This window comes from Triturus cristatus, chromosome 6 (assembly GCF_964204655.1).
Source record: "Triturus cristatus chromosome 6, aTriCri1.1, whole genome shotgun sequence".
Classification (NCBI taxonomy): Eukaryota; Metazoa; Chordata; class Amphibia; order Caudata; family Salamandridae; genus Triturus; species Triturus cristatus.
The window spans coordinates 1,347,510,857-1,347,527,777 of NC_140589.1; the positions used below are offsets into that span (position 1 = coordinate 1,347,510,857).

Below are 16,921 nucleotides of genomic sequence, written 5' to 3' on the forward strand. Positions count from 1 at the left end.
GAGAAGCTCTATATCTCTGGTCCTGGGCTCATAGCCTTAGAATTTGCGTAGTGTCAAATCACCTTGTCGGAGTTATCAATGTGCAAGTGGACAGTCTCAGCTGGTATCAACTTGCAGATAACAGATGTCATCTCCATCCAGACGTAGTCCATGACATCTTCCAACTGTGGTGGACTCCTCAAATAGACTTGTATGCCACTAAGGTGAACACTGATTGCCCTAAATTCTGTGCAATCCAATCGCTTGAAGTGGAACTATTTGCTTCTTTACGCATTTCCTTCCATACCCGTGATACCTCGAGTCTTGAGGAAGTTTCACCTCAACCGGGACCAAGAGTTATCCTATTCGCCCCACACTGGCCACAAAGGGGGTTCTATGGAGACCTCATTCACCTGTTCCTGTTCCCTCCTCTCAGTCTCCCTCACAGGGTAGACCCCTTGCATTTGCAGGGATAGGTTCTACACACCGTACTCCACTTATAATCGTGGAGATGGCGTGGGATAACCAGAGTTCTTTCTCTTTTTCCCCTGAAGTTGTGATTTTATTTTATGTTCAAGAGTACATTCCACCAAAATTACTTATTCAGCCGATGGGCCAAATTTGTTAAATGGTTTACATAAAAGTCCATAGATCCTCTTCGGAATCACTTGCCTGATATTCTTCATTCTGCCCTCTTGCTGGCTCAGCAAGGTTGCGCAGTGGCTACTATGAAATGTTATTTATCAACTTATCGAATTTCATATGTCTACCCGACCATCCATCCCTCTTTAAATTTCCCTTTAATGAGCTTCCTGAAAGACCTCACCAATAAATACTCCTTTTATTAAGACACAACAGGATCTCAGTTTAATTCTTGCCTTCCTAATTTGTTCCTCAAAATTTAAGACCGGCTTTTAAATCACTATCACGTCAGCAAGATGGGTAAGCAAATTGCAAGCATTGAGCGTACATTCAGGCCAATGCATTACTCTTTCACATCATATCCTATTGGTCTGCTATGCATTGGCCAAAAAGCAGTCTCCAGAAGAACTACTTCATCAATCAGATGTCTTGTAAAGCATGACTACTCACCCGTGAGGGTCTCAAGGCAGGTTTGGGGTGAGGGTAGCTTCTGGTCTGATGGGCTGCTGTGGTTCAGTCGAGGAGCCAGGTCTTGAGGTCCTTCCTGAAGTGAGGCAGTGACGGTGATTGCCCGATGTGGAGAGGTAGTGTGTTCCAGATCTTTGCTGCGAGGTAGAAGGATCTTCCTCCGGCTGTGGTCTTGCAGATACTTGGGACGGTAGCCAGGGCCAGTTGGGGGTAGCAGAGGTCTCTGGTGGGTGCGTGGAATGCGAGGCGGTGGTTGAGGAATGCAGGACCCCCATCATGTAGGGCTTTGTGGACTTGTGTGAGGAACTTGAATGTGATTCTTTTGTTGACTGGGAGCCAGTGGAGGTCTCTCAGGTGACCGGTGATGTGGCTGAGGTAGGGGATGTTGAGGAAGACCTTAGAGCCCATTTCACCTTGGCCAAGGCTGCCACCACTGAGTTGGCACGTGGGGGGAGTGATTGTCCTTGACGTTTTGCAGGCTTCAAAGTTGTGCACGTTTGCACAGCACTGGAGTCTTGACAGCTAGGTCAAATGGGAATGGCATTTCATCCATTTGGGCCTGCAGGACATTTTGTTTTTCACCCCCTCCTTAGACTTTCCACCCTTAGGAATTACTGCTTTGGTATCTATTCTGAAGATGAGTAATCTGTGTGTAGAAGTATCCATCAGAAGAGCAACTTACTTACCTTGGTAATGCTATTTCTGGTGCATAATCTAACTTAAGATTCCTCACTGCCCTAATATCTCCCCCCTCCACCTCCCTTTGGAGTCTTCTCTTTTTTTACCATTTAAAAAGGTACCTAATAAGAGATCTGCATACTGGTATCTCCAATTGTTTTGTGGTCTGCATCCAAGGGTGCACAAAGATTCCAGCAAGAAACTGATGTCCTTCAAGGGTGATACTAATATGCTGATTGGCCTTGCACTTTTATTGGCCTAAAGGCGGATAGCCATTAGTTGGTTGGGCACAAGGATGCCGCTGTGGTTGCAGGATTTGCTAGAATCTGGTGTGGCGGAGAAGATGTACCTTGCACGTACAGACGAGGGTGCATGGACACGATCATGATGTGGGGGCTCCTTCTTAATAATTTCCAAGACTAGGTTGAATCTAGCTTGGAGGATGAAGTGTGGACATGCAGTGCCTATGTATTCCTGATGAGACAGCCAGGTAAGATATTGATACATCATGTAATATATACCTCGCTTGATGACTTGGAACTGTTGCGATACTGTCCCCTTCTTAGCCATTTCTCGACTATTTCTGTTCTGCCATGTATGTTATGTCCTACTGAAGTGCCTTAATACGCAACAGGAATATTCTTGCATATATATTCTTTCGACCATACCCTGCTTGTTATGTTGTATTCCTTTGTTAAAAGCAATAAAATAAAGTTTCTTAAAAAACATGCGGATCGGCTCAGTCACTTCTGGGGCAGAGCGAGGCCAACGTGCAGTTGTATGATGCAACCTAGGGGCACACGCCAGAATTACTATGAAAAGTTGCCAGATCCAGTCTGGTGCCTGGAGAAAAATTCTAGAGGTGAGAAATCTGTGGTAGAGAATCCACCAGAGAGAGCGTTATCAAAATTAAGAAATTTGTTTTTTTCATTCCGTTAATTTGTGGCTCTTCGAGTGCAAGTATGTAATGTTAAAACACATAGCATTTGTTTCAGAATCATAGGAATCTTACGCTGTTCCTTTTTATTTTACAGCTTGCAAGATGTGAAGAACTCCATCTTCATGCAGAAAACTTATCCAGACGTGTCTGGGAGCTGCTAATGCTCCTTCCCACATGCCCCAACATGTTGCATGCATTCCAAAATATTTCAGAGGAACAGGTGAGCCAGTGTATTTCAAGCACTTAAATACATGAGAAACAATTCCATCAGAAAAGCATAAGGACCAACAATATTAAAGCATGATGATTATGCAGTTCTTTTTTGAGATATTGCACCTTTCTAATACCTATTCTTTTCTAGAAATTTAAAATGAGATTCGAATAGGGCACGTAGTTACTTTTAACCTGTGTTCTTCCTAGGTAGTCCTTTAAGTAAGCAGCTAACTTAATACTGCTTATATGCTATAAGCTCATTATGTATCTCATTACCAAGGTTTTGCATGACCAAATCATATTTGTGATTAAGAGCAGAAACACATTTTCATAATGGATTCTCTTTTCTGCAGAACGTTTTGTTAGAAATTGGCTCTCTCCAGTGACAGATGTTGCTATACAGCTTCTTTGCTCCATGAACCCAGAGGCAGTGAGATAGAAAACATTCATAAGGCACTGCACAGCCTCTTGATGTCAATTACAGTTTTTTGTTACCACCAGATATGGGGTTCACTGCTGCCGAGTTTGTTAGTCTCTTTTTAACTGATTTTGTTGTCAAGTTTTTTTTATGGCTTGCTCACCTCCAAAATCTTTGGACTTGAAGCCGTTGAATGACTTTTGATGCTGGGTCCGAGACTCTGTGGTATCTCTATAGTGACTACATCTGATGGAGACTTCTAGACACAGATTCCTTACCTCAGCATATTCCCCAGGCGTCAGACTGAATCCGGAATCTTTAGATGAGCAGTAACCCTGCATGCTAGTAGGTGGTATCATTCGGCTCCGCGTGGTGTCCTCTACGCCAGAAATTACTTGCGCGGTGCATTTATAGGTGCTTCCCCTCAGTGCGCTAACGTGTGTTCTATTCTTTCCGGTCCTGTCATTTCAGATCCGTAGAGAGGTAAACCTAGTAACATTTTGGCTGATCCTTTTTCAACCTTTTGTCGAAGATTTTTTGAGACTTTGCCTCCTGATGTGGAGGATGTCCACCAGAAAGGCAGGTTTTAAACCATGTGGAGCCTGTCACCGACAGATGCTGGTAACAGACTCACACTTTGTTTGTTTTTGGTGTCTGGAGCAAGATCACGATGCCAAGACATGCGAGGATTGCCGCACTATGCATTCTAAAGTGCTATGGGAGCGGTCCCTCAAGCTCCTCACCGCCCGACTTCGACCAACTCCACTAAACTGCCGATGTTGGTCGTGAGGAAGATCCCAAGATCGTTTGCGAATTTGCGATCGCTGTCCGCCTCCAAGTCATTGGGGAAGTCTGGTAAGTCCCACAAAAATAAGAAGTTGTCGAAGAGGTGTTAGACTTTGACGCGCAAGTCTTCGGATGAGTCACGGGGCTGTCGGCACTCGAGGCCTAGCTCTGTGGTGGAGCCTTGTCTTCTCCACGTCTCCCTGAATTTCCAGGAGCCGGAGCATCCCACGCCCAACTCAAAGAATTCTTTTAGGCCATGCACCCCATCTTTGAGTGGAGTACCCTCGGGTCCAGGAGGGGCCCTTACTGGACTTCGGCGGGTGCGCCCTCACCGCCAGTCAGGCCTCAGCAACCCATTGATGCATCTGGAGCGGTGCCGGTCGGTGACATTGACCTTCCCTAGTTCATGATCCATTGCCGATTCTCTCGCCGCCAGCCACATCCAGCGCTGTCAGTACCCCATCATCATTTCGGACTCTGATATGGAGCCAGATGCGCAACCAACGTCTGGTGCTGACCAGGAGCAGACTCCCAATATTGGAGCCAGTGCCTTATTTCTATGAACGGCCTGGATTGGGAGATGTCTGCGGATCTGTACAGATATCAACCATTAGAAGATCCAGAGGACACCTGGAATGAGGATCTGACAGATGCGAGTGGACGGGACACATCGCAGACACTGGCCTGGTCTCTCCCCTTACCGTGGCTGCTGAGGAGGGTACCTCATTCACAATGGTGGTGTGGAAGGCGGTTGAGGACCTGGACTGCTCACTACCCCCAGTGGCAGTCAAGACAAGCATCTTGACGAAGGTGCTTCAGCCGGGAACTACTCACACTGAACCATTACTCAGATATAATGAAGCTCTTACTGACATCCTACTTCGGCCCTGTACTTGGGCTCCTGTGCATAGCAAAATTGCCCGCCACCATTGCCTGGCCCCGGGCCACCACAGTTTCTTCATCTAGCACGCCACCTTGGAGAACTTGGTGGTCTTGGCCTTCACCTCCAAAATCAACCCCGGTGCATTTCCTTTCATTCCACCAGATAGGAAATCCAAAAGGCTGGATACCTTCAGGAGGAGGATGTTGTCTTTTGCCAGCTTGGCACTGCTGTCAGAGAACACTGCGTGCCTCTTGGCGATACTCCCATATGATCTGGGAATCGGATGCGCAAGTGCTGCCCATGGTCTCGGAAGAGGCCTGAGCCATGCACTCTCAAGCAATTGCTGATGGGAGGGATGCAACCAAGTTCTCCATACGATGTGGGCTGGACACAACAGACTCTCTGGGCTTAGCAAGTTCATAGTCGATCGCCGTTAGGCGCCACACCTGGCTGGGAAGTACTGGCTTTTCGGGGTATGTCCAAGCCTCAATCATGGACATGCATTTTGATGACTTGTGTCTGTTTGGAGAGAAAGCAGACTCGGTGCTGTAGCCTTTCAAGGACAGCAGGACTACAGCCTTTCCTAGTTTGCCTTCCACCCCTTTCGTGGCCATAGAAGGGGCTTACAACCGTGTCTCTACACTCCTAGCCAGCAAGTTTAACAATCTTTCTGTGGCAGAAGACTCAGTTTGCACATGGGACAGGTAGCCAAAAGTCAGGCAAGTTCACCCCTTCCCCTTCCCCCAACTCCCAGGCAGCTACAGCCTCCAAACCCCTTTAGTTTGCCCTACAAACATCATGGGCACATTGAAGACCAAGATACACCATCACCACAGGAGGTCAATAATATCGACCCAAAGGGGCTACTCCCTCCCCTTGGTGACCACCTCCCACCCACTTGTGACTGCAGGATAGAGGACCACCTCTCCTTGCTCCATCAGGAAGTGTTGACTCTCTTGGTCAAGGGAAATATAGAGAGGGCACCAGCATCAGAAGTAGCTCATGGTTGCTATTCCCACTACTTTCTAGTGCCCTAGAAGGACTGAGATCGTCCTATTCTAGACTTGCGCCTTCTCACCTCTTCCTCATAAAGGAAAAATTCAAGATGCTCATGCCACTCTTGTCTGCCCTAGGCCCCGGAGGTTGGATGGTTAGTTTTAGACCTACATCCTCGTCCTGCCTGCCCTCAGACGTTAAAATGGTTCATTGTGGGCAAAGAGCACTTTCAGTTTGCCGTGCTCCCTTTCGTTATCAGCATTGCCCCTCGGGTGTTAACAAAGGTGATGGTGGTGGTTGCAGCTCACCTGCGGAGGTCAGGTGTTCCAGTCTTTCCCACCTCGACAACTTGTTGTTGAAGGCGGGCTCATAACAGGCAGTTGTCTCCCCATGTGGTGTCGCAACAAACAGGGCAGAGGCTTGGACATGGCTGGAACACCAGGGCATATCCCTAGTGGTTTAACACCTGGATGGCTCTTTGACAGCCAGAGCTGACGAACTGTTGAAGCTTAGCGGATCACAATTGGAATCTCCATCCAGCGGTGACGCAAGATCTTTTCCAAGAGTGAGGAGAATCATGGTTAGATCTGTTCGCTCTGCAGAGAACGCACAATATCGGCAGTTTTGCGCACTGGAGTTTCCAAGGCAGCTTTTGCTCTGAGCCACTTTTCATCTTGAGTGGAGCTCTGACCCTCCCGTATTCCCTTCCACCAATACCACTCCTGCCCAGTGTTCTCAAGAAGATCAAGAGCGACCAGGACCAAGTCATTATTGTGGTTGCGTATTGGGCACGGAAAGTCTGGTATCATGAGCTGTTGAGCATTCACATTCGCCCTCCGATCAGGCTGCCTCTTCGAGAGGATCTTCCGTCGTAGCAATAGGGCAGGGTTCTGCACCTGAACCTGAAAATGCTTCACCTTCATGCATGGAGATTGAGCAGCGATAGTTGACGGCTTTTGACCTTTCTCCCCTAGTCGGCACTGTTATTTGCGAGCCAGGCGTCCCTCCACCAAGATGGTTCATGCCTGCAAATTTGTGGCATGCTGTACAGATAAACACGTGGACCCTCTATCTGCACCCCTTTCCCAGAATCTTTTGTTAATCCTTTCGACCCAGCAGGGCTCTGCTTTGGGCACGTTGAAAGGTTATCTTTCTGCCATTTCGGCATTTCTGTGGTGCCAGATCAGACATCCCTTTTTAAATCCCCTATTTTACGGAGGTTCTTGAAAGGTCTTCAGCATATGTTCCCACCAGCGCGTTGTATTATGTCCTCTGGGATCTCAACTTGGTTCTTACTTTTCTGATGTGCGCTCCCTTTGAGCTGCTACACAACTGTTCACTCAGGCTTCCGATGATAAAAATGACCTTGCTACTAACCTATAACATCTGCCCATAAAGTCAGTGATTCACAAATACTGACTGCATATCCTCCATACCTTAACTTCTACCCGGACAAACTGGTTCTTAGAACTAGAGCACCCTTCTTACCGAAGGTTCACACTTTTCCATGTAGGCCAGTCCTACCCTTTACTCATAGTCTCACCCTTCTGAAGAAGAGGAGAGACTACACTGGCTGGACCAAAAGAGGTTCAGTCGGTGGATGCTTCTACTCATGAGTTCTGGGTGAACAATCAACTCTCCATGTGATGGGGTTTGTCAGTGCCAGGAAAGGTAGGGTGGTGAAGAAGCGAACCATCTCGTGATGGATTGTTCTGTACATCAAAATCTGTTATTCATTGGCTGGAAAGCAACCCCTTTTTTAATTTTTTTTTAATTTCAAATATTTATTAGGACATCAAACAGAAAAGAGATAACAAATTATACAATACCAAACATAATCGAGTCCATGTTTGCATTTACAGCCCAACCCACCCCCCACCCACACCCCATGGATTAAAAAAAGAACAACATTCAATCAGGTTAGGTAAATACTTGCTTAGCCTGAGATTGGCCTAACATTACCACAGGGCTGAATACCCTGCTTATTTAATCAGAGGTCTGTTGGTCTTCATCGGCATTAATCCATCTAGTTAAGGGTTCCCAGATCCTAAGACCCCTAGTCCTTGCCCTAATTCTTCTTCTTTTGAATACTGCAGTCTCCCACTTCTAGATTGATAGTAATTTCCCAAACCAACCGTGTATTTAGGGAGGATCCTGATCAAGCCAAACACTAGCCAGGCATAGCCTAAGCACTGCCATCGCTATAAATACCAAGCTCCGATTTTATTCCTCCATTTCCTGATTGCTAATCCCCAATAGTATAATCTGGGGGGTAAGCTCAACTGCATGTCCCAGCATATTATTGAGGCTTTGCCCAATTTCAATTATCAGTTGGGCAAGCCTTGGACAAGTGGCAAACATATGGACACTGTCAGTGGCTAACATTCCACACCGAGAGCAGTGTATCCCTGAGATCCCACCCCATCTATAAATCCCAGCCGGAGTAATCTAAAGGTTACACCACGTCTTAAAACATTGTACTTGCAAGCTAGCTGAAATAAAAGCTGTCTGGCTTAGCTGAAGAGAGTCTTCACATACTCCTGGCCCAGCTTGTAGCGTCTCATGCCACCTGTTCATATGTTTAGGCATATCGTCCCCCCATCTCCTTATTTATGATTTTATATATTGTGGACATTGATGGTCGAGCCCCTCCAAATCAGATCTAAGAGAGGAATTTTACTACAACAGGTTAGCTTTTTGAACAAAAAGTCCCTTATCTGTAAATATTTAAAAAAAGTGGTTATTTTCTATCCCAAATTTTTCCTTAATTAAATTGAATGTGAATATTTCCTTATCAGACATTAAATCCCCTATATAAAATACCCCTTTCTTAAGCCAAATTTTAAAGTAGTCGTCTTGGAGTATATCTGTATATCTGGGCGTAACCTATTGTTGCCAAGAGGAGAATATCTATGGATTCTGCTGATTGTCAGTTTTTTCCGAACTGCCGTCCAGACCTTAAACGCACCCAGTAAGAATTTGACCCTCTTTAAATAAGCAAAATCAATATGACGCATGATCAATCCTTTGGCTTCTGCCCCGTAAAGTAACTCATAAATAGATACTTCTCTTAACTCCCCATAATCACCTTTCAACCGGTCGGCCATCTGTTTCAGAGCTGCTGCCCAATAATAAACTTAAAAATTAGGGACTGACCACCCCCCACGATCTCTAGTTAAGGGCATACATTTTAGAGCTCTGCGAGGACGCTGTCCAGCCCACAAAAACCACGAGATCAGTTGGTTCAGCTTCAGAAACAACGATTTGTTTATCTCTAGTGGGATAGCCCTTAAGTAATATAAAATTTCAGGTAGAAATAACATTTTGATTACATTACTCCTCCCAACTAATGTGAGATGTAGATTGTTTAATCTGTTAGAATCTATCTTCATTTTCTGGATCAGTGGCTTCAGATTAATATCAACAATATCTTCCACATTAGCATTGATCTCTACTCCCAAATATCTAGCACTCTGAACTGTTCGGGGATCATCTAGGTTAATTTGGTCATTCATTGCAATTTGAGTTTTATTCTCATTAAGATGGTAACTTGAAAGTTTGCCAAATTGACTGGTCAGACTATTTCATTCCAAGAGAGCAGCTCAAGGAGTGGGCGTGATTCTAGCTAGGTCATCTGTGTAAGCTACAATTTTGGTTTCAACCCCTTTAGCACATAGAGATTGAATTCTTTGACTTGTCACAATTCTTCTAATTAAGGGGTCAATATAGATGGCAAATAATAAAGGAGAACAGGGGCATCCTTGTCTCGTGCCCCATGTAATCCTGTATATCTGAGGAGGCACCCATCATAGCAATCCTTGCAGTTGGTTCCTTATACATGTTTTGAATAGCCTTGATAAACCCCTCTCCTAAACCATTTTTTGCCATAGTTGCCCACAAAAAGGGCCAGGAGACCCTATCAAGTGCCTTTTCTGCAGCTAGCACTATTAAAGCCATAGGGTCTCCCGTTACCTTAGTGTAGTCAAAAAGGGCAATAGTCTCACAAATATGGTCTATAGTTTCCCTTCCAGGGACAAAACCGTATTGTTGAGGAGAAACCAGCTTCCTAATCACTGAAGCCAATCTATTTGCGAGAATCTTTGCGTATATTTTCGTGTCGCTGTTAATCAATGTAATACGTCTAAATGACCCCGGTTCATTTGCAGGTTTACCTTTTTTTTAAAAAAAATATTGTTATCTTGGCTGACTTCCAGGATTCAGGCGGTGCCTCCCCAGCTTGGGCTATGTAAAAAATCTCAGACATCAAAGCTACTAGTTGCACCCAGAATATTTTATAGAATTCCCCTGGTATAAGGTCAGACCCTACTGTTTTACCAGATGGCAAAGACTCAATCACGTTCGTATTTCCTCGGGTTAATTGGTGACTCTAGCATATCTAACTTTATTTCATTGTCCTCAGTCTCGTTTTTAACATCCCCCCCCCCCCACCTCCCCCCCAGTATCCTCTATATAATTTTTGATAGAATTTTTGAAATGCCGATAATATTGCTTCTGGGTCGTTGACCAGGCCGATATTGGGTCTAATATGTCTGTGACACGAGTTTGAACCTCTTTTTCTCTAGAGCGGACTGCAAGCATATGACCCACCCTTTTGTTGCTCTCGTAGAGCTTGCTCCGCCAGGCCAAATATCTACCTGCTGATTTTTTTTTAAGTGAGATTTCTGTAATTGCAAACTTAGCAAATAAATTCTTGCTTGAGCAGTACCTGAATCACCCCCTTCAGAGAGAACCTTTACCAAATAGGCTTCGGCCTTTTCTAGTGCATCATATAGTACATTTAATTTATTCCTCTCCTCCTTTTGTGACTCCCAACCAAATTTAGATGTCTCGCCCCTGATACCCGCCTTCAGGGTGTCCCAGATGATTTGTATATTCGTACCAGGGCTCGACAAATCCACTCGCCCGCTCACATTTACGAGGTAGAATTAATGAGGACGAGCTATTTTTAGGTCCTACTCGCCCTTTCTGGCGAGTAGGAAAACAACCTAACTTGTGTCCTCTTTCTTTAAAAACGGAGCAGATGTGACAAGATAACAAGGTTTAAAGGCATTTTTATTGCTCACAAAGCGAGCGAGCAATAAAGATGCCTTTAAATCTTGTTAACTTGTCACATTTGCTCCGCTTACAGAGACGATGATCAAGTAGGTTGCAGTTAGGACGAGGAGATTTTTCAAGGTACTAGACCTGCAGGACTAGTACAATTTTTCGGATTTTTCGAGCTCTGTGTACTATCAAGTATTCATTGATAAACCTAGGAATCCACCTCTCCGTATGCTGTATATAGCCACTGTCACTTAACAAAGCCCTATTAAATGTCCAGCGAGCTACTTGTGTTTTTTTTTCTAATATTAACTTCAAGCACAAGAGGGTTGTGATCTGACATGACATGGCTGAAAAATACGTGTATCCGGGATCCTTTCTCTCTTGTTTTGCCCATATTTCTAATAACCCGTGCAACACTTTTAATTGAAGCAGAGATTTATAAACCTTAGGCTTCCGCCCTTGATAAGCTATCCCAGGATGATTGGACATCGAGCAGCTCATATTTATATTAACGTCCCCACATATAATAATTGGAATGGGCTATCCCGCTAGTTCAATATTCAGCCAGTTAAACAGTGCTGGATCATCAAATAATGGTCCATAAACTGAACAGAGTGTAAACAGGCTATCGTCTACAGAACATTGTGTAAATACCCATCTTCCCAATTGATCCGTGATGCACTGCGAAAAACTAGCCAGACCCCTCCGAGCGAATATTGCCACCTCTTTAGTCCTTGCGTCCTGCGTAGTCAAGGAAATCAATTGGTACCCATCAAATTCCATGACCTTACTTCTACATGCTTCAATATGCATCTCTTGAAGGCAGATAATATCTGCCCTCAGGAAACGAAGATCCTGGTTAATCCTACGTCTTTTAACAGGATCATTTAGCCCACAGATATTATTAGAGGCAATTCTAAGCTTCCCCATCAAAAGTACAGTACAAATCCGAGGAGAAAAATAAAAGACAAACCATGCAGACTTCCCTTTGTATTTTTTATTTTTTTTGGATCCCTCCCATCTCCCCCATTTCTCTCTCCCCCCCACCCCACCCTCTTAATAAGGCAAAACGGGTCCGCAGACCCTTGCAATGCCTCCTGCATACCGCTGTGCCCCTCAGTTGCTCCCCCGCTCCACCAGAAATATCAAACACACAAGAAGAACCTCACAAATCACCCTAACGTAAATCTATACCCAAGAAGAAGACAAATAGAAAATAGATGCCACTACGCGGCACTGACATGCTTGACCCAAGACAATCGATGGGAAAAATACACATTATATAGCTCTCTGTTCGAGGCATGTGGGCTGCTGAATTCATATCTGTGCATAGATCGCCGCCTAGTGTTGGGTCCGGATGATTGCATATTGTTGTCCTGGAAGAGTCTTCGAAGTATCACGAGATAGGTGGCTCCTCCCCTGGACTACAGTGCGCATGGGCATCCCCTCCGTCCTTAGATTGTTTTTTTCCGCCATTGGGTTCGGATGTCCCAATCTTAGCTCTTTGAGTATTTAGGAAAACTTTATTTTTGTCAAGCCAAAAGGCTTTTAAACTTGTTGGTATTGTTTTCGTTCGGCGCCAAGTATTTTTCTACAGTTAATTCTCTAGAAAAGCATCGAAGTTAGCCGTTTGCCCTTCGACGCCAGAGGCCCAATCGAGATCGACGATGGAAACATCAAATTACCCCTTTAAGCGTTGCCCTCTTTGCAACGCTAAGTATGCTCGCTTCGACGTGCACCCCGTGTGCAATAAATGCCTCTCTCCAACACACGACGAAGCCACCTGTATGGCATGTTCCAGGTTCCGATTGAAGAAAACTCTTCACATTCGTCGAGCAGCTCGGCTCGAGGCGCAGAAAGCGGCGCCAAACCCAAACAACATCTTCGGGACCGAAGATGAAGAAGTCGTAGACCTTGAAGTTCTGGAGGGACTATCGGATACGGATTCGGAGCGTGAATCCAACTATGATGCCGAAGACGAGCGTATCGTAGATGTCGAGGAAGATTATGCCGTCGATAAGGTAGGAGACGACGAAGAGGCCCTTGGGGCCGAGGAAGATGGCTCGGGCGATGAGCTAGGCCCACGTGTCGGTGCAGGGCCCGAAGACGCACTCGATAAGGCTCAGGTCGAGGGATCGCCACACGGCCTTACCCGAGATCTTTTCTCTCGTTCTACAGCCCCGCTTCAAAGCCCGGCTTCGAACTATCCTGCAGAGCCATCGGTCTCGAAAGCGCCATCATCCGGTCAAGGAAAACCGAAACTGAAGGCACAGGCACCAAAATCGAAACCGAAACATAAACGGACTCTCAGCGGCGACAAGGCCTCGAAGCCGTCGGAGCCGAAGACACAAAAGACGGCACCTAAGACTTCGGTCAAGGTGGTCGAGCCAAAAAAATCGGCGTAGAGGATCGTCGATGCGGGAAAAAAGGGCAACCCTCAAGAGCCAGGCCTTTCCAATCCTCGTGCCGAGAAACAAACGTCTGGTACGGGGCTCGATGCCACACCAAGGACGGTCTCGAAGGGCCATGTCAAGTCCACGACACCGTCCCCCTTCGTAAAGAAGTCGGTGTCGGAGTCGTTATTACGCATCCAAGAACGGGCTTCGATGCTCACCGCGACAACCGCCCCGCAGCCGAACACGGCCTGCACGGTTCAGACCGTGTCGACGCACATCAAGTTCGGATTACCACCGGCGGTGCGACCAAAGATGTTCGACGCACAAAAGGGTCCCGCACCAACGAAAGGTGTCGACCCGAAGAACACTGTTGAAGCGCCAAAAGGGGTGTCAATGGAACAAACGACTGCTGAAATACCTCAAGAAGATGAGGAGCCGAGGCAGTTTATCTCTTCAGGGACTGGTAAACTTTCTCTACATAAAAGAAAGATAGTGCCAGAGAAACCTATGGAACTGTTAGACCTGTCAGCCCTTTGGCAGTTCCCTCCTCATTTTTTTTTTTTTTGTCCCTTCCCCTCCTCATTTTTTTCTGTCCACTAAGATCTTTTTGGGTACTGATGTAGAGGCTCTGGGCGCCTCATCCTCACCACCTGAGGGAGAGGCGCAAGGTGCTTCACTCAGGAGACAGGTAGTGGAAGGTCAGGGAAACAAAATAGTGGTTCCAACTGTCACCTTAGCACCTGGGCCATGACTGCCATAGGAGGTTCCAGAACCTTCTGGACCCCTCTGGCCAATCAGGCCCCAAGTGATAAATAGAGGTGACAGGGGGGCGGCCATTTTAGGAGAGAAGACACTGCGTGGTAATCGGGAGTAAGGCACCTGTGTGAGGAGGTGGTTGTACATGGAAGGGAACGGACCGGTCTAAGGATCTGCACAGATTCCCAATCCTAGTGACATCATCCCTAACCTTGTGACCGGTCCCTGAGCGCAGAATACTGGGGTTCTCACAAGTGGCCTGAATCCCCAAAGGAGGTCCAGGATTGCTGGCTGGGACCAACCCATCCCGCATACCTTCTTGGTTGTAGAGGAGGAGAGGTCCGCACATGTAGCTAGAAGGGCCGTGACATTCTAGACAACTGCACCGGAGAGTTCCTGGCGGCGTCTAGTAGAGCAGCCCCCCCCCCCCCCCCCCCCCCCCCCCCTTCCCGTTATACTACTTCGCCGAGATCCTACCTGGAATGGACCCCGCCACCACCCAGTGACCGGCGGGTGGCCGGTTATCCTCTGAGAGGACTCGCTGTTGTCCCGAGTGCTGGAAAGGTGAGGGGCTGGGAGCCAGCAACGCTGCTGTTCGTCTGAGGAGAGTTGCGCCAGGAAGGAAGGGGGCGTCACCGGCCCGGAGGCCGCCGTCCTCAGATCACATGAAAAGGGGCCGAAGCGCAGCCCTTCCCTTGCCGTGAAGTTGAGGAAGACCGCGCCCCCACACTGCTTCGGGAGGCGGTGAACACGTAACTTCCAGGTCCCCGGCGTGAATCGTCACAGCGGCCGGCTGACAAGAGGCCGTAGAGGAGGGAAGCCAGTATCTTGGAGAGCGCCTGAGCGAGGATCATCTTCCCGTAGGGGAACTCCCAATAGGTTACTCCTCGGGGGTGGGGATCGGTGGGGGTTACCAGATTCTCACCTCCGTGTGGAAGCGATCACTTCCTCGGCGTGAGGCCCGTCTCTCACAAAGTAAGGAGAAGTCAACTCCAGTTCCGGCTGGACTCCTGGAACAGAGGACACCGGGACTGTACAGTAAGCTGGGCAATGATTGAGGAGGGAAGGGGGGGGGGGGGAAAGAGAGTCCAGGGTAACACGTAGCTGAGACCAGTTATCGTCCTGATTAACCCCTGTAGTCTCTCCAAAGCCAAGTTCCAGAATAGACAAACAGAGACAACTATGAGAGTAACGCCTAGATATTGTGGAAATGAAATGAAATGTTGGGAATAACTGTAAACCTCCAGTTGCCAGGGTGGAGGTAATTCCTATAATGTAATGCTTTATTAACGAGTGATGAAATAAGTTGCTTATAGTGCCTAGAGATCACCCGACAAAGACCAGGAACAGAGTGAACCCCTCGCTTATCTATAACTGTAGTAGTCATAGAGTCGGCGACAGCCTTAAGGTCCATGAAGGATAGTTAAGGGAGCCCGGGTCAGAAGAACGTCGTATAGAATGTGTAACCAACTGATGTACCGGGGGATGTAAATGTTTTGAAAAGCGCGTATAGGTGGAATTAAATTGACGCTCCAGAGGCATAGAGTTGGGGTTGGGCAACAATGGAGGGGTGAAGAAAAATGCTACATTGGGGTAACGAATATGAACCTAGATTGTCAAACTAAATGTATTGAAATGTTTCATTCAGAGATATGAGTATGTTTTACCACAGTTAAAAAGAAAGGATAAAGACTACTGGTAATCTTTAACACTAATCTGTGTAGAGTCCTTTTTGAGTGGGGTTGCGCTAGATTGCGAGCTGAGTGGGATGCAAGCACAAAATACCATGTTGAGATGAATGCCTGTTAACTTGAGCCAAGCTACCCCTAGGACGTAGGTCCAACAGGAACCATACAGAATTCCATTAAAGAAACAGAAAACCACGTCACCAGTTCTTCTGGAACATGTTCCACATTATAGACAGGAGCCTCAATCATTCTCACCCACACAGTCTGATGTGGATGCAGGGGATTATGGTGCTGATGACAGCACTTATCCATTGACCACTGACCCTGACGACCACAACCAACCTTGGGTGGACACTATTGGTGCGGGGGACCCGCATACTGCTCCAGACACACAAGCATATGAGGTGAAACCATCTCCAACTGAAGATGCTGCTGCCTTCAATGCATTAATTGAGAGAGCAGCTGAGAACCATGATGTACAGCTCCACACTGATCCTATTGAGGATGATTTTCTGATGGATACCTTCTCTACCTCAGAAAGATCTGTTAAAACTCTGCCCATGCTCAAAGGTGTCCTAAAACAAGCTAATGACATTTTTAAGGAGCCCACCAGGGCAAAAGTACTGAACCCTAGAATTGAGAAAAAGTATAGGCCAGCTCCTGTGGACCCTACCTACATAAGAGGCCAGCTGCCTTTGGACTCGTTGGTGGTTTCCAATGCTCGGAAGAGGGCCAACTCACAGACAACGGGTGATGCTCCTCCCCCTGACAAAGAGTCTAAGGTCTTGGAAACATCAGGAAAGAGAGTTGCTGCACAGGCAGCTAACCTTTGGAGGATTGCCAACACTCAGGCACTTCTTGCTAGGTATGACAGGGCGCATTACGATACCCTAGAGACCCTGCTGCAGCACCTCCCAGATCAATATAAGGAAGGAGCAGAGTCCCTGATTAGAGAAGGAAAGCTCATAAGCAACGCTTCCATTAAGTGCGCTCTTGACGCAGCTGACACTGCAG

General features: G+C 46.8%; 1 protein-coding gene across 1 annotated transcript in view; it reads left to right on the forward strand.

Moving 5' to 3' along the window:
- USP34 (ubiquitin specific peptidase 34) overlaps positions 1 to 16,921 on the forward strand; it is a 2,509,780-nt gene that overhangs the window by 466,586 nt on the left and 2,026,273 nt on the right. Inside the window, exon 29 of the mRNA XM_085612349.1 lies at positions 2,802 to 2,927. Within this exon, the coding sequence (XP_085468475.1) occupies positions 2,802 to 2,927 (126 nt within the window). The remainder of the gene's footprint in view (positions 1 to 2,801; positions 2,928 to 16,921) is intronic.